This window comes from Camelus ferus, chromosome 16 (genome assembly GCF_009834535.1).
Source record: "Camelus ferus isolate YT-003-E chromosome 16, BCGSAC_Cfer_1.0, whole genome shotgun sequence".
Lineage (NCBI taxonomy): Eukaryota > Metazoa > Chordata > Mammalia > Artiodactyla > Camelidae > Camelus > Camelus ferus.
The window spans coordinates 37510441-37532472 of NC_045711.1; the positions used below are offsets into that span (position 1 = coordinate 37510441).

The window sequence follows — 22032 nt, forward strand, 5'->3', positions numbered from 1 at the left end:
CAGGCAGTGTGGCTCCAGAGCCTGTGCTCCATACCACGAAGCTGCACCGCCTCATGAGGGGAAGCTGAGGAGCTGACAGGCCAGGTCACACAGAGCCCCGGAGGCCGTGTTAAAACTTGCAGTCTTTTCCTGAGGGTTGTGAAAAGATTTCTAAGCAGGGTGATAATCAAATCAGGTTTGCATTTTAAAATGAAGACGGATGGAGTGGGGACAAAGAGAATGTGGGAAGGGGGTGGGCCTGGGAGGCTGCTGCAGTGGCCCAGGTAGGAGACATTAGCTCCTTAGACTCAGTGGGGCCCTAATGGTGGCGAGAAGTAGGGGAACCAGAGAGGTGGAACCAACTGGACTTGGACATATCAGGTGTGGAGGGTGGAGAGGGGGGAGATGGGGGCAGAAGGCCACACTCCCACGTTTCTGGCTTGCCCACCTGGGGGGATAATGGAGCCATTTCCTGGAACAGGTAACACCTGGAGGACCAGTTTAGGGAAGTTCATGAATCTAATCTTGGGCTGAAGACTGTCCCAGACACATATCAGGTTGTCAGAGGGACACGGGGGTTCTGGAGCTCTGAGAAGTCTGGCCTGGTCCTATTGATGCCGTTGGGTGGACAGTATCAACCAAAGAGGGGTTGCAGAGGGAAAGGGGGGGCTGGCTCCAAGCACATTGACCTTTACGGCTGAGCAGAAGAGGATGAGATGCTGCGGCCAGAGTGGGAGGACAATCAAGAGAATGTGGCAGTGTGCCAGCCAAGAGGAAGAGACCGTTTTCAAGGAGGGAGTGCCAGCGGAGGACAGGATGCTCCTAAGAGGAAAATTGATATGAAGACCCCCAGATGCCCAGCAGTTATCAGTGTGAAGTCATTGGTGAGTTTAGGGGAGAGTTCAGGTGTCTGATGGCGTGTGGGGGTGGAAGAGTGAGCAAGGGCGGCAAATGGTGAGAGGGAGGAGCCAGTTGGATGTTGTAGTGGATGCCCTGGATACCACCGAGATGCCCTCTGCAGGGCTGAAACACTCATTTCCCCAGCTGCAGGAGGGTTGGCAGCTAACAGCTCTCACCTGAGCCTCTCTTCAGGGCAAGCCCTGGGCTGCAGAGAGCCTCTGCCAAATTCATGCACCTGGCTGCCCACCACCTTCCAAGTGCCCAAGTCAGCCTTCATCCAGTGACTTGTCGATAAGGCAATTTACAGGCCTTGCCTCTTTGCCACAATAGGGGGACAACACTGAGTGTATCCTGGCCCCAGAATTTCCCATGGGGTCAGCTGAGGCCTAGGGTGGGCCTGCATCATCCCACGCAGGTGTCGGTCCTGAGAGCACCCCCAGTAAACCTCCTACCCACTTCTCTCCATTTCCTGTGGAATTCAACCTGAGACAGCAGCTAAATGAGTAAGAGAGAAAAGAGGCCGATGATAGTGGATACTCTCCAAAAAAAGGGAGGAGATGAGCTGTACCCTGGAGAGATGTCTCCTCTGAGGTACCAGGGGCAAGGAGGACAGGGGGGATGTAGAGAGGGAGCTCCAAGCTCTGACAGTGGGACATTCAGGGGCTTCCATTACTTCTGTGAGGTGGTGAGGTCGCCTGTTAAGAGGAGGGGTGGCTGGGAGGGCTAGGGATTGGAGGAGAATGAAGGCTTGAAATAGATGCTGCAGCAGGTGGTAGGGAACAGAAACCATCCCACGTTGCAGGTGGGGGTGCACAACGATGCAGCCAATGTAGGAAACCAGTGTTTGACCGAAATTGTAGTTTGACAATTCCTGAAAAAGTTAAACATAGTTACTGTATGAGCCAGGAGTTCTACCCCTTAGCTCTCTACCCAAGAGAGTGAAAACACATGCGTATGGACTGAATGTTTGTGTCCCTCCCAAATTCGTATGTTGAAGCCTTAACCCCCATGTGATGGTTTTTGGAGGCGGGGCCTTGGGAGGTAATTAGGCTTAGGGGAGATCATGAGGGCGGGATTAGTGACCTTCTAAGAGGAGGAAGAGATGAGCTTCTCTCTCTGCCTCGTGAAGACACAGCAAGAAGGCAGCATCTGCAAGCCAGGAAGAGAGCCTTGTTTCCAGCCCCAGTGTGCTGGCATCCTGATCTCAGACTTCCAGTCTTCAGAACTGTGAGAAATAATTTCTGTTGTTGAAGCTACCCAGTCTATGGTAATCTGTTACAGAAGCTGAAGGTAAGATAGTATGTCCACATAAAAACTTGTTTATGAATGTTCATAGCAGCCTTAATTATAACAGCCAAAAAGTGGAAACAATCTAGATGTCCATCAATTAGTGAATTGATTTTTTTAATGTGGTAAATCCATACAGTGGAATGTTATTTGACCATAAGAGTGAATGAGGTATCACCATGGGCCACAACACAGATGAACCTTGAAAACATGGTGGTTCGTAGCCTATTGGGGAAGTGAGGGGACATGGAAGCACAATTACAACACAGCAAGGTGAATGTGATGAGGGGGAGAGGCACGGTTCTGGAGTGTGCGAGGATCCACTGGCATGGACACAGTTGTGCAGAGAGGTGGGAGGTGTGGCTGGGAAGGGCCTTGGAGACCACACACTGAAGAGCTGTGGTCAGATGGCTGCTAAATGGAACACAGTCCTGGGAGAGGAGGAGCCCATCCAGATGAGAGGTAGGGAGGGGGTGGGAGATGCAGAACCGGGGAACGTTTAGGAGGTTGAAGAGAGAGACTTGGTGGCTGACTGGGTACCGAGGGGGAGGAGACTCGGGTACATGGAGATGCTGTGCCCCGTAATAGGGAGAGGGGCTGGTTGCAGTTTTGTTGCAGGCAGGTTGTACTTGGGGTACCTGGCAGCTTTCCATGCAGGTGGACATTTGCGCTTGGAACTTGGAAGAGAACAGGTCAGGCTAGTGACAGAGCTTTGAATGAGGTTGTGCCGGATTGGTGACTGAGTCACCAGAGTGGAGTGGATGAGGGCGCTCAGGAGGGTGTAGGGGAGTGAGGCGTGGGCCAGGCACAACCCGGGGGCAGCACCATTTACAGGGTGGGCAACGACCCATGTTGCTGTGGGCCAAGGACAGTGTGTCTTTAGGAGGATGACAGGGAGTTCATGGTCCACTCCTGTGAGGATTTAGCATGTCCACGTTACTTAGCAACGGGGCAGGCACCAGCGGCTTTTTCTAGGGCAGCGTCGGAGATAGATGCCTGGCTACAGGAGGACCAGAGGTTTGAGAAGCCCTTAGCAACTCTGCTACCATCACTTATTTTTATGTCTACCCCGCAACCAGATGGCACTTTAAAAGGGCAGATACTATTTCTGTATGTTTGTGTCTCCAGACAAAACCCATTCACCCAAGTGTACTCACTGTGCACCTGTGGTGCTCGCTGTACACTGTGCTTGCTGTTAAGGATTTACGGCTGAGCTCAGACTTCTGGTGGGGTGCACAGTAGGCCCTCAGACTGTGTGAAGGAAGCTCTGGGCAGGCTCTGCCACCAACCTGCCACGTGACCTCAGGTGAGTTATGACCTGTCTCTCCAGGGTTTTGCTCATTGTTGGTAGGTGATTTCTAAAGCTCCTCCTGGTGACAAAATGTGATGACTCTGGGACTTCCATGCCTGCTGCTACATTATTGACCACCCACTAAGATCTTGGCAGGGTCAAAGGCTTGGCAGGGGGTGGGGATCAAACAAGCTAACACTTTCCAAGACCTTCCTGCCAAGGATCCGCCTGCCCGCTGTCCTGCCACAGGCCTCATTCATTGTGGTCCACAAGGCCCTGCGCACTTTCTCCCCTGCCAGCCTCCCCAGCATCACCTCACATCCATGCCCGCTGGCGCTGTGGGCTCGTCACGATGGGCTTCTCTCAGGTTTTGTTCTCCCCACAACCCTTCCTGCCTCAGAGCCTCTGCACATACTGTTCCTCTGACTAGACACCTTTCCCTTAATTCCTCACCCTGTTAATTCCTTTTCATTCTTTAGTGCTCGGCTCAAATGTGGCTTCTGCAGAGACATCTCAGGGGGACAGTCACATCCCAGTGACACATCTTCAGAGCACCCTGTGCTTTTTCCTAGCTCTTGTTCAAACAGTTAACCAAATAGTCAGGTGTTTAGTATCTGCTCAGTTCCACCCTTAAACCTGTGAGGGGGTCCCTGCCCTGCCACAGGTCCCACTTTAGAAAGTTCTACACTGGACCTTCTCTGTCTATGCCCCTCCCCACAGGATGAGGGATCTGTGGGGCCCTCTTGGAGCCCAGGCCCTTCCTGGTATGTGGGACCCCAGAATTCCCTACCCAAATGGTTCCAGGCCTATTCCCTCCAGGGTGGACCCTGTGAGGTGGCCAAGGGGCAGTGTTCTGCACTCATGGACTGGAGTGTTCATGTGTGTCCACGTGAACCTCCCCTTAGGACAGGATGGCTCTGAGAGTGAGAAGATGGGGCGGGGGAGTGCAGCCTGAGAGCAGAGCCAGCTCTTTTCATGCCACCCATTTGGGCATGGAATTTGGAAGAGTCAAAGAAGTTTACATTAGAACCTGGCCTTCCAGGTCATCATGAAAGTATATTTGTCAAAGTAAGATAATAGAACACATTTTATTGAACAGTTGTTAGCTTGATTTATAACTTTACACCATTTTGATGTCTAGTATGAGGCCTCCATTTGTACTCTTGCCCCAGCCCTGCTGGCCGTTGGGGTGGCCTTAGGTTAGCCTTGCCCGCTGGACCATAAGCTCCACCAGGGAGGCAGTGTGAGGTACCCCTGTCCCAGGGCACGGTGCCTGGCACAGAAGAGCAGATAATAAATATCGACTGAGAGAAACAAATGAAATTATCCAAGTAAAATGCCTGGCATGACACAGATGTCAATAAATATTAGCTCTTATTTTTGAATAAATGAATGGGTAGGTGGGGCAGGGGGCTGAGACCCCCAAAACTGAAGGGGAGTGGGGGCTGATGACCTCAGGGTTCACACTTCCTTTCCTGAGGTCGTGCACTCCTTCCCCCTACCCTGCAGGCCTCTCCCAGCTCTTCATAGCAAGGTGAGCACTGGGCAGGCATACCTGACAACCAGAGCACTGGAGAGGGGCTGGGGGTGCTGCCCGTGCTATTTCCCCATCCCTCACAGAAAGACAGCTGGGGCAGAGTCCCTCTTTGCCTTCAGGGACCTCCCAGGCCCAGACAGAATCCTCCCAGCTTAGTTTCATTGCTTTACCCATAAGGCCATGCTTGGGTTGGGGGGTAGCTGAAAGGACTGATTTCACCCTCACAGGAGGGTCAAATCACCCACCAGATCCTGAACAAGTCACTTTGCCTCTGGAAGCTTCAGCTTCCTCATCCATAAAATGGGGCTGCAAATGGAAATGGTGCATGTGAAGTGTCAAGTGCAGGGCACACATTTAGTAACTCGGAAGAACCCCTTGCACAGAGCACAAGTGATCAGGGGGGGCAGAGGCCCAGAACCCCGAACAAAAGTAGATGAAAATGGTCCACAGTCAGCTAGTTATTGGGCAGGAGCTTCAGCCCGGAAGCCTGGGGAAAGGCAGGTTCAGCTGCCTGCAGCAGGCTGGGTGGGGTCAGTCCTGTTTCTGCAGCAGGGAAGTTGTCTACTGCTGCTTCATGATGGACACTGCCATGCACAGGGCCGGGAACCCACAGGGTGTCTGTGAGGGCCTCAACCAGATGCAGGCCTGAGGAAGTCAGGAAACCCCTCAGTCAAATTCCTCCTTCCACCAAGGGTGGTCCCAGACAACACTCTCCCCAAACCCCGCATTCTGTCATGTGCACAGTTGGTGATGCTGTTATAAAGAACAGAATCCAGTTAACCCCTAAACAGACCAATCAGGGGGGTGAAAATCACATTTTGCGAACTGCTCTCAAGCGGTCACCACACCCTCAGAACCAAGGGATGCAGAACTCACTCTGGCCTGCGGACTGAGTAGGAGGCAGAGGTTCTCAGACATAGAGTCCAGCAGCATGGCCTCCAGCCACCCAGCATGTATGCAGGACCACTGTAGCCCATCCCACTCCCGGGTTCCTAGCACCAGCAGCGGGGTCGGGGTGGGGGCCCATGGTCAGTGTGGTGGGAAGATGTCTGAGCACTGCTGCAGGATGAGCTCCACCACCTGGTTCTGGAACACCATGGTCATGGGCATGCTGGTTTCCTCCGTCTCGGGCCGCAGCAGCGTGGGCCCAAACACTATGGCCACGCTCTGCACAGACATGCGGTTCTGTTCCCCGTGCTCGATCACCCTGCAGCAGGGGTAGGGGTGGGTGGAATCAGGGCCCAGAGCTGGGGGGAGTTGTAGGGGGTCCTGCTGGGGTGCCTCCCCATTCCCATGAGGCTCCCTCACCGGCACAGGTGCTGGAAGAGCAGCCGCAGTGTGTCATGGTTGGGGGCGGGCAGCGAGCGCACCAGGTCACGCACACAGCGGTAGCGCTGGGCCTGGTCCTGCAGCTCTGGGCAAGGGAAGGAGAGGGAGAGGAACAGAGGGGGCTGGCTTCCAGTATTTTGGAGGGGATCCTGGCCAAGGGAGTGTCCTAGGCAGCCCAGATCCACCCCTACCCCATCTGTTCCACCTCCCCCGGGCACTCACTGATGGCAGCGATGAACTGGCGGAAGTGTGAGAAGGGGAATAGGGGCTCCGGCAGCTCTCGAAAGAAGAGCTTCAAGGCCCCAGTGATAACGTGGACGTCCTCCCAGCGCCCATCGTCCAGGTCCAGACGTTCATCTGCCGTAAGGGTGCAGGGAGGAAGAGGAGGTCACCATCACTTAATGCCTTCAGGCCTGGGGCAGGGGCAGGGGACTTGCCTCACCGTGGTCCACCTTATAGCGCAGCTTCTGGATGGTGGCCAGGTTTCCACTGATGCGGTACAGACCGTCAATATCCAGCCCTGGAATAGAGGGAAGTGCTGACACCAGCTTTGGTGGGATGGGGCAAAAGCTGATCGCTTTTGGAGCTCCTGTTCTTTCCCCCCTCTCGACCCTGCACCATCTGGGGGTCTCCATCTGGGGTCCTGAAAGGAGGCTTTCAGGCTCCCAGAGTGCCCGGCCCAGCCCACCGGTGTGCGTACATACCCCGGGCCTCGACGGTGCGGATGCACTGCTGCACGAAGTGCGGCACTGGGCTCCTCTCACGCTCGCACAGCGTGGCCAGTGCACAGCCGAACACCTGGTCTGGGGGAGAAGCTCGTCAGCGCCGCCTCGCCCCTGGACCACCGGCGGCTCCCTGCGTTCCGGGCCCCTCCAGTACCTCTGATGTAGCCCTTCTCCCTCAGCGACTGCAGCGTGGGCCGCCTCAGCAGGAACTTGCGGAGCTTGTACCGGACCTTGCTCAAGTCGCCCTCCTGGCCTCCGGGCCCCGGGGCCTGCGCAGCTGCCGCATGGAAATTCGGGGGCTAAGTCAGTGGGTGGCGCCAGGGTTGGCTCAGCAGCCCCAGCTGGGTCGTTAACCCCACCCACCCCCAAAAAAAGGATGCCCCCACCATCCCCCTCCACCCACCTTACCCCTAAGCACACCTGCACTGGGCCTCGCCTCATCCTCCCGCCAGCTTCCCAGGCGCTCGCTGGACCCGAAGTCCACGCTGCTGCTCTCGCTTTCCTCTTCAGGAGGCAGGTCTGTGGACTAGAATCACACAGGTTCAGAGAGGAGGGCCTGGGGCCAGCTAGGGTCCTTCTGGGATAGGGTGAGGGACCTGAAGTGCCCTCCCAGCAGGCCTGGACTGGCGATCCCCAGGCAGAGTTAGTTCACTGCTTCCTTAACCAGGTTAACTCCCCTCACTTCCACCAGGGAACCTAGAATGTTCACTTCCCTTAACTTCGTGGAGCCCTTCAGGTGTTGGAGACAGTCATTTTGTTCTCCCCTACCTTTTCTTATCCTGACTACCCCTACCCAGCTCCCAGTTCCTGGCTCCCTTCCCCCATAATTTTCTTTAGCTCCTCTGTACACACTCTACTGTGTCAGTATTCCTCAATATATGGCTCCCAGTTCAAACTTGAAGTTCCGGCTGGGGCCAGAGCACTGCCAACAACCTCACCAGCATCCCCTCCCTGAATCTGGATTCCTACTTCTATTAATACAGCCAAACAGGGCACCCACTGTTGGCTCACAGGGAATTAAGGATCGAAAAGCCCTAGGCTGTTTCCAGGTGAATAGCTAGCTGTCAGAGGGGGCCTGCCCCATCTCTACTTATGCAGTTGATATACTGAACTTAAAAAATGGTAGATTCTTCAATTCAATTCTTTTAAATGATATCTTCTGGTTTCAGCTTGTCATTCCAGTCTGAGGCTGTTTACCAGAGTATTTACTTTTCCCCTGCCTCCCTTGAAATGGGGCACACCTCTAAGATATGCCCACCTGGAGAGTCCTCTTGCAGGGCCAACCACAGAGGCTGGCTTCACATACTTAAGGCTGTTTCTTCAGCAGCCCATCTGCATCTGCAGGGAGGGGTACTTACTGGTGCCATGGGAACTCCCAGTGCCTGAGTGGAGGCCCCCACCCACAGTGGGCCCAGCTGCCCTGTGTAATAGCTGACCATCCCCTCCCTACCAGCCCTGGCAGCCCCAGGCTCTGCCTACCAGCTCCTGGATGCTCTGGGCAATGGCCTTGTGCCAGGTGCTGATGATGGCCTCCGAGTCATGCTGGATCAGGTACTCTGAGCCATCTCGGCTCTGCAGCTGGTGGGACACAAGTCACTCAGTCATCAACAGTTCCCTGGGTATGCCCCAGGGCTAGGTCCCAGGGGAGATACAGAGATGGAGGTGATCTGTTCCTGTCCCCAGGAACTTAGAGCCTAATAGAGCAAGGGCCTCGCCCCAAGCCAAGGCATTCCACCTCATTAAAAGCAGTAAGCGACAGCATCTCCTTATTGGGCAAATGATGGGCAAACTGAGGCTCGGTGAGTTTAAGCAACTTCCACAGCTAGTGAGTGATGGAGCAAGGCTCTGAGTGCAGCAGATCTGCATGGCTCAACTGTCTGGTATATGTTCCCCTGCCCCATCCTGCCTCCCCATGAGCCACAGAACACGGCAGGCCTTACCCAGAGCAATGACCAGCAAAAAAGTCAATGAAAGAAACTCCCCAAAGCCACTATTTTATACTATTGAGGAGCAAGCAGGTATTAACAGCCTGGGCTATTTTTCACCTGAGTGTCCTCATTCCCTAACAAAGTCTACAAAGAACAAGGTGAGGCGGTCAGCAACTTGGAAGGATCTCTCCTCAGCCTCTGGCTCTGAGAACCAAGCGTTCAAGGTTGATGGGGAGGTTTGGCTGCAGCAGCTCACACCAGCCTTGCTTTGGGTCCAATGAGAGTCAGTCAGCAAAAACTGTCTCAGACAAGAGTACAGCTTCCAGAATCAGAGAGGGCTGTCTTTTGGCTGCCTACCTATTTAACTTAGACTTGCATGCTATTTCAAATGCTTTCAAAAACAAAACAAAACAAAACAAACCTACATGTTCTACCCCACCCCCTCCCTGCAAAGACTAGAGGACATTTAGTGGGCAGACAGCACAGCCTGACTCTAATCTGAACTGACAGGAGCCCTGCCTGTTATCCGGGAGCATGGCCTAACAATGTTTCTAAAACAATAGCCATTATTTTTGGCAGTTCTCTCAAAAACATAATCAGTTCATATTTGAGTTTCATATAGAAAAGCAAAGCTGTTTGATGACCTATCGATACATTTCACAGGACATTCATTCTGGTCAATGCACAGGCAAGCGGAGCTCAAACCAGCTATTCTCAGGGGATCGTTACTGAAGTTTTCTGTGGCTCTGGGGTGTCTAGGAGAACTGGTCATCCTCAGTGATAGAGAATTTGGGGCTGTCTCATGAGAAAAATCTTAGAGTTGCCTACAGGTCACCCCTGAGTGGAGGAAGGATGGCCGCCAGCCAGCAGGGCTACAGGGGGCTCCTTGATTTCCAGTCAAGGCTGTCAGCCTCCCCATCAGCTTGAGGAACTTCCAACAGCACCATCTGCCTTCCAGTCCTTGCCAGAAGAGACAACACTGAAGTATCTACTCTGAAACTTTCATCAAAAGCCCAGTCAGAGAGGTGACATTCAGGGAGCACTGTTTGAAGGATGATGTCCTTCTTAGATCAAGGAAGGAACACGCCTAGCAAATGCCATGCCCTTCCTCAATATGACACCATAGCAGACATTGCTAGTTGATCACAGCACTATATCCTGCCAAGCCTGGAAAAGGCTCCTGACCTACTGATCAGGGTAGCTCATGAGATAAAACTGGTTTCCAGCCCTGCTCTGTGGATGCTGATTCTAGAACTGAACAAAGTTGAGTGAATCATCATAAAATAACACACTCAAGCTCCTTGCAGAATTGCTTTTTCTGAGCTGAGAGGGAAGGTCATGCTTTTTGGCTCTCATCAGATAGGACCTGAAGCAGCCTCAAGAGTCCCTTACTAAACTAGATGGAGCCGCACACTAAAAATTTATTTAAGAGCCAAGGGTTAGGAAAAAGCTTTGATTTCTCTCAAAATGTAGGAAGGTTTTTTCCCCCTAATAAGAGCCATGTAGCCGATCACCCTTGTCTTTTCACTTTGGCTACCAAGAAACCTGGAGCTGATTTTTTTTGAGCGATGACAACCTCAGCACCTGTACATTATCTGCTCCCTAATCCCTCTCACTAACCTCTTTCTCTAACTTATTTTCCCTGGTTTTGGCTTTTCAGTGGCTTTTACCAGATCATCATACGCATTTTTGTTGTGCACGGCCTCAAGACATTTGGGGACTGAGGTGAGAGTAAGAGCAGTTTGAAAGCCAGATGACACATGGACAGTAAAGGGTGTGTGGCCTTTGATGGTCTTGCCTGGGCCCCACCTGGCCTCTCTCTTCCTGCTGGAGGAGCCCGAGAAACGTATCCACTGCCCTGGTTTATTCACTTCCAGTTGGAAGCTGGGCTCTGACCAGCCAGAGGAGATTTCCCAGCCTATGACAGAAAGTAGCTGGGGACCAGGAGTCTCCTGTCTCAGGCCAAAACAGCTGTGATGAGAACTGTCCTTCCAGACATGACAGTTTCATTCCCAGGGACCCCCTACTTGAGGACCAAGGACTCTGATGAACTCAGCTCCTAGAGAGGGAGCTGCAGAAATCAGAAACACTGGATGGATCCCCAGGGTGGGGGCAGCTTTGCTTTTGAGCCCTGAGAATTCCAGCCCCAACTCTCCCCAGGTCCCCCTTTTTGGGGCTTGCTTAATGAGGGTCCCAAGCCATCAGTAAGCCCCTTCTCCTCCCCACCACCACCACTCACCTCCAGCACATTCTTCTTGCTGGATTTGTCTTTGGGGGCCCAGGCAAGAGAGGCCCCCTTCAACTCCACTGTGTACTCAGGGGTGGAGAGCTTGGAAGGTTGCTTCTGCAGGAAAGGGAAGAAGGTTTGGAGGGAGCAGGTTCAGATAGGCCTGGCACAGCAGCCTGGCTCCAATCCACCGGGCTGCCTTGGCTCCAGGGATAGAACGGCATCACAGTTCCGGGAGTAGGGGCCCAAGAGTTCCCGGAACCCAGAGTTCCCAGTACTTCTTAACCATGGAGCCTGCAGGCTGGCTGGTGATTTGCTACCTGGCCCCCTATGAGAGGAAAGGAGAAGGGAGTGCAGCCTCATCTCTACGACCAGGTGTGTCCAGTCCCCAGCCTCCCTGCCCACCAGGCTGGAGCTGCCCATCTTCATGGACTGGTCCCCATGCCCAAGGTGGCTGGAAGTGCTTGTCCTGGGGTGCATCTCCTCTCATCACCCCCCCGCCAAGGCCCAGGTCCCTTGACACTCATATTCCATGGTCTCAGACCTAGCTTTTTACAAGCCAGACTAGATAAAGACCCATGGAAGTCAGGAGCAGATAGGGTACTCCCTGCCCTGAGGGCCTGGGCCTCACCAGGCCGCCTGAAGCTGAGGTCTTCGAGTCCTTGAAGAATGTCAGGACACCGCCCTCCAGCACTGTCCAGGAGGCACTCCAGTGCTTCTTCCTAGGTGGGGGTGGGGAAGTGGGGTGGTGGCACAGCTTGGATTTGGCGTTGGGCTGAGGCCCCCCTCCTACCCCCTGGAGCAGCGCACTGAGTTTAAGAACACAGCTTGGGACACCCAACTGTGAAGTGTGGACTCCCAGCTCTAACTCTTGGTAGCCAAGGGACTTTGGGCAAGTTATTTTATCTCTCAGTGCCTTGGTTTCCTCAAAGGACCTCATAAAATCACTATGGGGACTATCCAGAGCCCGGCATATAAGAAGTGCTCAGTGAACGTCATCATTAAGGCCCACCCTGCCCTGGTCTGGGGGTGGATGGGCTCTCACCTGAGCCGCTTTCCCTTGTCCACCGTCTTGGTGCGATGGAGCACACCTGCTTTTTCCAGGGTCTTGACCTTAGAGAGAAAAGAGGAAAGAGGAGGCAGTTAAGGGGAGAGCCACCAGAGAGACGGAGGCAGAGGCTAGTCTACCTCTCAGCCAGCAATTCCCCACAGGCTGGGCCTGAGTCTCCACTGAACCTTCTTTGCCAGCCCAGCTACCTGGTCGCTGGTAGGGGGCTGCCTGCTACAGCAGCAGCAGCAAAGGTTTCCTTCCAGCTCCTAGCCTCACGCAGTTGAGCCTGGGATGACCCAGGTCCCAGGTTCACTCAGCCTGGGCTAGTGCTGGGGCAAATGTCAGAGATATGCCTAACCACGTCTCCAGGACCTGCAGAAATACCCCCATTTCTTCTGTGGAGGTCCTGCCAGGTCCTATATGCCCCTCCCTTACCTTCTCCTCAGGGGGGCTGGCCTGGGCTGGGGTCTCACTGTCCTGGCTGGATCTGTGGATGCGTCGAGGGGCAGGGACAGGAATCTGGGGAGAAAGATACTGTCATATATAATCCCCTCCACTCCCCCTACCCTACTGTCCTTTCCCAGTTGGTTACCTGGGGCAGGTCCCACCGAACAGAGGCATCATCTGGGTTGTAGAAGTAAGGCTTCCCATGTTGGTCCTCCAACCTCACCCACTGTGGGGAGAGGGATGCCCTAGCTCATCTCATGAGCGGAGAGCAAAAGGTTTCCTCCAACCAGAGCCCAACATAACCCCAAGGAGTTTAAAGGGGCGGGAGTGGGTGATAGTCTTAGGCTGGCATGAAGCCCGCGCGGTAACTTGTTTAGAGCATTAAGGGGAGCGGCCCCGCGTCTGTCTGGGCCCACCTGCCCCCTGCGCCTACCTGTTCTTGGGTGAAGTTGTTGATGTAGAGCGTCTGCCCATCTGGGCCCAGGTGGCAAGACCAGCCTGGGGGTGTGGCCAGAGGAGAGGCAGGGCCGGGCTCACTGAAGGAGCCCACGGGGGAATAGTCCTCCTCAGGGTAACTGGTGAGCAACTCGGGGTAGTCCGTCTCGGGGGTGGGGGGCTGCAGGGAGCAGAAGACGACTCAGAGGCTCTCAGAGCCAGTAGCAACACCCCGGGCCCAGGCCCTTCGGACCGGGCCACACCCCCTCAACTTTCCTCTAGGGCCTTGGAGTGAGAGGCGGGGTCAGAGGCTCTCAGAGCCACCCACGCCCACCCCTTGCCTGTCCCCGCCCCTCCCCCTCAGTTCCAGGGGCACTGCGAAGCAGGAGGCGGGTCCAAGGCCCTCAGAGCCAGACCCCCAACCCTGGCTAGGCCCCGCCCATTTGGACGAGGCCCCGCCCCTCACCCTCTGGTCCCTGGGGCTGCCAGGGCTCAGGCCTGGCTGCATCTCCAGCTCGTCCTCAGGCTGGTCTTCGGACTCGTCCTCCCAGGCCGTTTCGCCTGTCAACGTGTTGTAGAAGAACACCCTGCGGCTCTCCTCATCCCAGTACTGGCCCCACTCGGTCTCGAGGCTCTCGTGGCTGCCCACCGAGGCTGGGGAGGTGGCCGGGCTGGCCGTGCTCTCGGCAGCCTCAAAGGGCGAATCCCAGGTGGTCACGCCTGTGTCCGGGTTGTAGTAGTAGGGGCGCCCAGTGTTCGCGTCCGTGTGTGTTTCCCACACCGGGCCGGGGCAGGGGTCTGGGGCGGCACCCGGCGATGTGATCTGAGGCTGCCTCTCTACGTTCGCGTACACGGGCTCCGGGGGGTCGTCCACCTGCGGGAGGAGGAAGGAGACGTGACCTTCAGGGCAGCTCCGGGTCACATCGAGCCTACTTGGGCACTTGCCACCTGGGCAACATTCCGCAAGTCACAGCACCTCTCTGCCCGGCTGCAAAATGTCTGCCAGTCCACTACGGATATCGGAAATCGTAGTAAAGAGAGAACGGAGGAAATGTTCCTTAAAGTGCTTTGTAAATTATGAAGTGCCCCAGGTGCGTGGGACAATTACATCAATTCTTTACTAACAATAGTAAAATACCGATAACGGAGTTCTCCCAGCAGCATGCTCACAGGTGTGAGTTAAAGGTTGGGCAGGAATAGAGATAATTGCCTGGGACCAGTCCCTTCTCCCCCTTGCCCCACCCCATCACATGGGGACAGGGCCCTGCTCCATTTTACAGCCCCTAACCCTTCTTCCTTCCCCACAAAGAAGGATCTGGACTGGAATCAGTACTGCCTCTGGATTTGGAGCTAGAACTTCCCCAATACAGAGTTTGCAGGCCTCAAAATCAATTTCAGACAAGAGAAAGAGAGAGGAGAGCCAGTGGGGAAAGAGGAAGGCAGGGCAAAGAAAGGTGAGGTGAGCCACACTTCCCCCTCCAAAGGAAAGTCAGGTAGGCTGGAGGGTCCAGTCACATAGAATATAAGCCTGGCCATGCTCAAGGTTCTCAGGGCTCCCTGCTGCCTGCTGCCTGCTGAGCAAAGTCTTAGGTTTTTACCAGGGCTGCCTGTATTCCACTTTCTTTCCTGCCACTCCTCCCCGCTTCCCCCCCACCCCCACCTTGAACTTCAAGCTCCAGGAACACTGAGTTGCTGGAGGCCCACACCGTCTCTGCCTCTGCTACAGGCCTCAGCTCGTTCACAGCCTGCTCATCCCCACCTCTTTCTCACCTGGATGACTCCTATTCCTTCTTTAGAACTCAGCTCAGGTGTCAAGTTCAAGATCTTTCCCAAGATTCCTCCTGTGTGCCCTCCACACCCTGCCTAGCACCCACCAGAAGGACAGATAATGACACTATCAAACCCCAGGCAGCAGAACAGCAGGCAGAAATTAATACTGTTTTCTAAGAATGCATAATGGTACAAGGGAAAAGCAGATTTCAAAATAGTAAACTTCGCATAATTCCAATTTTGTGGTTTTAGAAACCCTCCACAATGCTAATGGAGGGTCATCTCTGGACGGTATAATTCTAGGAATTAGACTTGTTTTTGTTTAATTTTTAAAAAACTTTTCTGCAACCTCAAAATTTTGTATAATACACCTTTAAAAAAAATCCTAGAAGTTCCTCTGTTGCTATAACACCTTCACTAAGTTGTAAACTGCTTAAGAGGGGAAGCCTGTCCTGCTCAAGGCGGCCTCTCACCGGGCCTTGGGCACGCCCCTGAAAGAACATTCATTTGTCCAGCAAAGATTCGCCCACTCTGTGCTAGGCATTGTTCTCAGCACTGGGAACGCAGCATGGACAAATGGACACAAATTTCTGCCCTAGCAGGGCCGACACTCTAGTACACATGTGTGTCAGTGGTGGGGGGAACAAGCAGGCTGACAGTGAAATGCACAGCACATCAGTGGTGATTGCTGCTAACAGTAAAACAAAAATAGAAGGGGGTGTTGCCTTTTTAGAAAGTGTGGCAGGTCCCAGGCACCGAGGGGCAGGAAGAGGTGGGTCCACTAGTCTGCCAGTTCCGCACTCCTCTCCCTCACCCCACAAGCTCCTGTGTGGCTGAGATGGGACCTTGCACCCCACTTCTCCTTTCTCTCTGTCACCAACAGCCCTCCTGTGGCATCCTGTATTCTAACCACACCAGCCTGCCGACCCTCCCCCAAGCACAAAAGGCATCTTCCTACCGCCGTTCTTTTGCTGCAGATGTTCCCGCAGCTTGGAACCCCCTGTCCCCCACCCAGGGTCTGCCTGTCAAGTTCTGCTTCTCCGCTGGCACCCGGCTCACAAGCCTCACCTGGGGGACACCTTCTCCCTCCGAGGAGAAGTCTACCCCACAGGCACTCTGCTTGTCACTGTTAGGGCCTGATGGCATTCTGCCTTGATGGTCACTTCATTGTCCACCCATCTGCCTACCTTCTCTGTCCCCCAAAGGCAGGACTTTCTTGAGAGTAAGACCCAGGATGTTGTAATTGATCACAGTCACATTGCACCCTGCAACCCCAGCAGATGGTCCAATGCCCTGCAGCACACAGCCAATCTACCAACTTTCAAGTCCACAAGGAGCCCCAGGCTGGTTGCGCTGATGGGGCTCTCGTACAAGGAACACTCCCAGGAGGCACAGAGGAGATCTGGGAGGTAGAAGTTTAGCCCTGCCCCCCATGTGACAGAACTGTCACCGGGAAGAGAAGACACAGAATCACACTGTGGGACTCCAGACTGCAGATCAGAGGCCAGATGTGGGCAGAGCAATGCCCCTTGGAGAGAAGCCCAGTCTCAGGACTGGAGCTTCCTCAGAGACACATGTGGCTTCAGGAGGTTGTGAGGGGCCTTCACTGGAGGTGGCAAGCTGAGTCCCACCCCTGCTAGGGCCGCTGCAGCCCTGTGGACAGAGCTGAACTGAAGTGGCCCTGAGGCCCCTTCAAGCTCTGGAACTTTCTGTCAAGCCCCCACAGGGCCAAGGTAGAGGTGCTTTCCTCTCCCGGCAGAGCCGCAGCCAGGAGCAGACTGGCCCCTGGGAGCCAGGTGAGGCCAGGCCCTCCAGGCCCTCAGGCCTTCACGGGGGAGCTCTCGCAGAGCTGCCCTCTCCCCGCTCCCAACTTCTGGGCACCCGAACTAGATGCAGACATAGCCCATCGACAGGGGTCTGACTAGGGCACTTGGAGCCCAGATTCCAGTCACTTTAGAAACACAGGGGCACCGAGTGGGAAAAAGGAAGTGGTCTCCCACTTCGGGCCAGAGAACAGAGCCAGGAGAGGCCACGAGAGCTCTCACCACACCCCGCTGCCCAGTCCCCAGTGCCCCGCTTGTCTCTGATTCCCTCCCCTTGCCCACATGCAGGTGACAGGCCTGCCTCTCCTCCCCGAAGCTGCTCACCACCTCTCAGCATCCCTCTGCTGCCCCTATCAGACAGGCGGGATCTTGGAGAAGGAAAGAGGAAAGAAAGGAGTCTTCAACCTCTGTGGGGCTCCCTGCTCTGGACCCCACTCACTCAGCTCCTAACAGGGCCAGAGTATGGAGGCCCACTGGCAGCCTCTCGACCCTACAGGCCCCTCCGCCATCCCCATCAGAGGCTGAGCTCACCCCCTAAAGCCAGGGTCGCCTACCTGTCCCCGCGGGCCCCGACTCTGCCTCCTGGTTAATTTGGCAATCATGTCCAAATGGTCCCCTTTGAGCTGCTGGGATGGAGCCCTGGGAAGGCTTTGGGGGTGGAGCCAAAGGGTACAACCTCAGGGCTGGCACAGGGCAACGGGAACAAGAAGTTGCCTTGAGATGGCGGGAGGCTGAACCTCCAACCCATTTCCTGTCAGGGCTGCGGAAGTGCTGCCTGAGACAGAGGCTGCCTGAGACAGGGTGGGGTGGGGTGCGGGTGCCTCAGATCAGGGGTATGTGTGTTCAGGGACACCAGTGACCACTCCACTCAGTACTCTGATTATCAGTGACTTCTGAGGCCCAGGCCCAGACATAGCCACAGAGCAAGATCCACAGAGGATGGCACTGGGCCTGTGGGTGGGGGAAGGGTAGGCTGCACAGATACGGCAGGCAGAGGGGGCCTGAGCTGGCGTAGACAGGACAGTGAGCGGCTGTCAACTCTTCCAAGGCCCAGGGAGCATGTGATGGAAAAGAGGAAGCTTGTATGGCGGAGGGGGGATGTCTCAAAAAGGAAGGGGTCTGGGCCGATGTGGTTATCAGAGGGAGCAGATCCCTCCAGCCACGTGGAGAATAGGAGGGATTCTGACCACACCACCATCTACCCGCCTGACTGCCTGGGTCTGCCTCCTTCAGCCTTGGTCACCAAGATACATGGTCACTACCCCCACCTGCATACCCAAACATGCCTGTGCCCCTCCCCGACTCTCCAAGGACCCAGAGAAGGGGGACAGGGATTAGCTCCCGCACCCCACCCTAAGAGCTTTCTTCTGGTTTCTCCTCTCTTCACCCCCTCACCACGTGGGTATTCACAGAGGACACAGCAAGTCCTGGGTGAGAAGCTGCGGCCCCTCCTCCAAGCCTCTGGGGACCATCTCTTCATTAACCCTCTCAGAGCAATTTCCTCCCCAGCCCCAAGTGCCTGCCACCTGCCAGCCGGCAGACTCGCCCGCACTGACTGCCCAGCTTCCTGTTCAGCCTCTGGTCCTCACCCTCCCACCTGGATCCCAGACCCCACAACTCCCATTCATCCATTTCAATAATCCTCTGGCCCCCTGCCCTGGCTCTCCTCCCCTGCACCCACAGTGGGCTCAGGACAGGGACACCCAAGGAAAGCCAGGCATGGCATGGGTTTGGGGTTTGGGGTTTGGGACTCTTGGGGAGACCCTTACTCAGAAGCCCAGAAGTCTAAGAGCCCAGGGGCAGACTAATCCCCCAGAGAGGCCTAGAGTCCTCATATTTGTCATACACATGACATGTCACACTGCCCCCACCCTGAGGGCCAGGGATCAAACACACACATACATGACAGGCCACCAAGAGAGATGGAGCCAAGCCCAGGAGAGCCTCTGTAAATTTCAGGGCAGCGGAGCCATTAGGGATGAGCTAGGGTGGGATCTCAGGACCTCAGCACTGCCCTACAGGTGGAACTGGGGAGCAGGGTCTCCCTGTGGCAGGGACCGGGAGTGACAGTGGTGGGGAGGGTGGCTGGGACCACAGAAAGTGTAGCCAGCACCCCACCTGCTACTCCTCCCCAGTAAGAGGCCTGGCTTTCACACCTGGGTTCTCCCTCTGGGCTCTGGCCATACACTACGGGGACCCAGCAAAACCCACACAGCTCTGGGCTACTCTTGGTCACCAAGGTGGCTCCTTGGGCCTCCTGCCTGGGCTTCCCCTCCCCTAGTGAGAGGAGGTGGTGACCACAGTGGATCCCCCTGGGGTCCTCCTGCCTCACCACACCCTCATGCCTCAAAAGGCACATGGTTGGGGAGGGGACAGAACAAGCCAGCTGCACATCACCCTTCTCTCCAAAACCCTCACAGAAGTGTTAGGGCAGGAGCAGGTGCAACCAGAAAGTTCTATCAGCTCTCTTGGGCCAGAGGCAAAAGAAATGTCTGCCAGTTAGCACCTCGAGCCCAGGGACTGGCTAATGGGGCTCGTGGTAGTGGGGCAGGGCCTCCCTGGCTGACTCTGAGGCTGCTCTGTGCCACCTGGGCTGGGGTGGCGGGGAGCGGGAATAAATTGTGATCTTTGCCCCCAGGGCCTCTGTGTGTACAGAACCGCCCCTGTTCTGGCATCCGGCCCTTCCCTGAGCACACCTCCTCAGGACAGAGTCCAGACCTCACCCAGTATCCACCCCTAACCTTGAGCGATGCGTCCACCAGCGTATTGCAACGGGGAGGCTAGGGTCGCCAGGCAGAGTCCAGGTCATCAAGTTTTGGAATACAGGGAGCCAAGCCTGGACCTGCCCCTGAGAGGCCCTCAGGGTGAGATTCCAAACCCGGTGGCCTGCCTGAGGTGGTGCTTCTCTTCTTTTGGGACAGAAGCTTCCTTCAATTAAAAGGAAAAAAGAATGGAGCCAGAGTCCAGAGACCTGGCTTCTTGTGTAGACTGCCTAAACTTCTCTCTGGGCCACCCCTGGAATCTCTGCCTCAGCTTCTCTATCCACGGAATGGGCTGTCATTCTCTCCCCACTCCCAGGGCTGGTTGGTGCGGAAGAGCCAAGCAGGCGCCTGAGTTCCCACACCCACATGGGACACGGGGAAGAAAATGGGGCTGCACTTCTGCTTTTCTGGCTTTGGGTTTCGATTGAGCGATTGAGCGCCCTTGGCTCTGGACTCTGCCCCTAGCCTCTTGGTGACCTCATGGGGCTGCCTGCTCGGCCTGCTCCTTCAGGGTGGAGTGGGGCCTGGGGTGGAGCCCCTTCACCGCTCACCACCCGCTGTGCTCTGAGTAAGGCCGGCAGATGCCCAGGAGGGCTCCTGCTGCTGGGCCAGGAGGAATCAGAAATGGTCTCTCAAGGACTCTGCTGGCAGGCTCCCACCTTGGGAGGGGGCAAATGGGACAGGGTGGTCATCTTCTGCCACTCCCTCAGGCGAACCTGCACCTGGGCCCACCATTCCTTCTCCCTCCCCTGATTGGGGATACAGGGTCCTCCTGTCCAAGCTCGGGAACCCGACTGCCTCTCATTTACCCAGAAGCTGCCTCACTTCAAATCTCAGTCCCTTCCACCTGACTGCCTTTGTCTCTTTGGCATTTCAACAAACTCAAGTTTTCTCTACCTTGAAGAAAAAGAAGTGTGTCTCTGGACGCAGCCCTCCCCTCCTCCTTTTCAAAGCCAACTTCTTGAAGGAATGTGTGCCTACCATCTCATGGTCCACTCACTCACACCCAGGGCCCTGCTCAGATCTCCTACAACTTCCTTGATAACAGACTGGGCCCTGGTGTGGCCTGACTCCTCTCCAGGACTGAGTCCTTATAACCCTCCCTTTTCTGAACCGCCTCGGGCCATGACCTCTCTGTCTGCCTCCTCTTCCTCTGCCCATCTCCTGGGTGCTTGGTGTCTCATCTCTGCTTTTCACTCTGCTGATCTGAGAAGGCTCAACCAGCTTTATTAGGTTAACAACTTGCAACTGTATTTCCAGGTTGAGAAATCCAATTGCCCCCAGAGACATCCTAGGTACATTGAAAAGATGGATGTTCCCAAATCGAGTTTGTCTTCATCCTCCTCCTCCTCCCCATCTCAGCATCAGCTCTGTTGCTCAAGCAAAGACCTAGAATCACCCTTGATTCCTGCTTCCCTTGTATCATCTGTCACTGAGCCCTGGCAACACGACCTGCAGAAGCCTTGCAGACCAGCCAGTCCCCAGGTAACCCAGGGGTTAGAGGAACACGGACCCTCCCGCAAGGAAACAAACACTCAAATCTAAAGCAGACATTCTACAGGACAACTGGTCTGGTCTCTTTAGTAAGTCCCTTTCAGGGCAAAAGGAAAGGGAAGGGGTTGTCAAGAGAGATTTAAGAGACAAGCAAATGCAAAGAATGCATTGAATTGGATCCTGGTTTGAACCGGCTGTGGGAGATTTCTTTTAAGTTAAATGGGGAAATTTGACTGTGGCCTGGGTTTTAGATGATATTAAGGAATTAATGTTAACTTTCTAAGATATAATAATGGTATCATGATTATGGAGAAAAACATTCTTCAGCGATGCATGCTGACATTTTCAGGGGTGAAATACGATGGAGTCTGGAATTTACAATTTTTATCATTTTTTTTCTTGGCGAAATAAAAAGAACAAATGCAGCCATCAGTAATTGTTCAATCTAGATAATAGGTTTACGTCTATTTACTTTAGTATTCCTTTAGCTTTTTTGTATGTTTGAAAAATTTTCATAATAAAAAGTTAAAAAAAACCTCAAAAATTTTTTTTAACTATTCTGCATCCTCAGTGTTACACTCTACGAGGTATTCAGTATTTCTTATCTGGACACAAACTGGCCCTCCCAGCTCTCCCCGACTCCAATCTATCAGAGACAAAGTTCTTTCTCTCACTTTAAGATGTAGTTCTAGGGCCAGGGATTCTGGAAATACGGCAGCTTAAACGTGTCCTGCTTCTCCTCTTATTCCAACTACTAACTTCTACTGCCCAAGCCAAGTGGGGGCTGGAAGAGGTGAGAGGGCCTGGGACCTGGGAAACTCCAGGGCAAACCGGGAGGCCATGGGACCCTAGTGGGAAGGCAGGTTGAGCCTTGGTACCTGACCCCTGGCTGATGGGGACCCAAGCAGGTGGGCTGAGCACTCCCTGCCCATGTCTTCGACACCTGCCCAGCCCCACAGGCCCACTGGCAGAGACCACCACTCCCCTGCCAAATGGGGCACCCCAACAGTGCACCCCTAGCCCTGGTGAGCAAAGACATATAATAAA

General features: G+C 54.8%; 1 protein-coding gene across 8 annotated transcripts in view; it reads right to left on the reverse strand.

The window, feature by feature from the left end:
* Nucleotides 1-4526: 4526 nt before the first annotated feature.
* Nucleotides 4527-22032, reverse strand: part of ARHGAP27 (Rho GTPase activating protein 27) — a 29776-nt gene continuing 12270 nt past the window's right edge. For 4 of the 8 annotated variants that reach the window (XM_032457430.1, XM_032457428.1, XM_032457425.1 and 1 more), the window contains 15 exons: nt 13603-14010; nt 13135-13317; nt 12847-12927; nt 12690-12773; nt 12249-12316; nt 11835-11925; nt 11216-11320; nt 8528-8626; nt 7457-7574; nt 7203-7325; nt 7028-7126; nt 6766-6843; nt 6546-6680; nt 6303-6408; nt 4527-6201 (listed from right to left, as the gene is read on the reverse strand). In XM_032457430.1, the coding sequence (XP_032313321.1) occupies nt 6024-6201; nt 6303-6408; nt 6546-6680; nt 6766-6843; nt 7028-7126; nt 7203-7325; nt 7457-7574; nt 8528-8626; nt 11216-11320; nt 11835-11925; nt 12249-12316; nt 12690-12773; nt 12847-12927; nt 13135-13317; nt 13603-14010 (1956 nt within the window). In that variant the 3' untranslated portion in view covers nt 4527-6023. Of the gene's footprint in view, nt 6202-6302; nt 6409-6545; nt 6681-6765; nt 6844-7027; nt 7127-7202; nt 7326-7456; nt 7575-8527; nt 8627-11215; nt 11321-11834; nt 11926-12248; nt 12317-12689; nt 12774-12846; nt 12928-13134; nt 13318-13602; nt 14011-17283; nt 17431-22032 lie in introns of those variants that run through there. The other 4 variants (XM_032457431.1, XM_032457426.1, XM_032457427.1 and 1 more) reach the window with 4 other exon arrangements.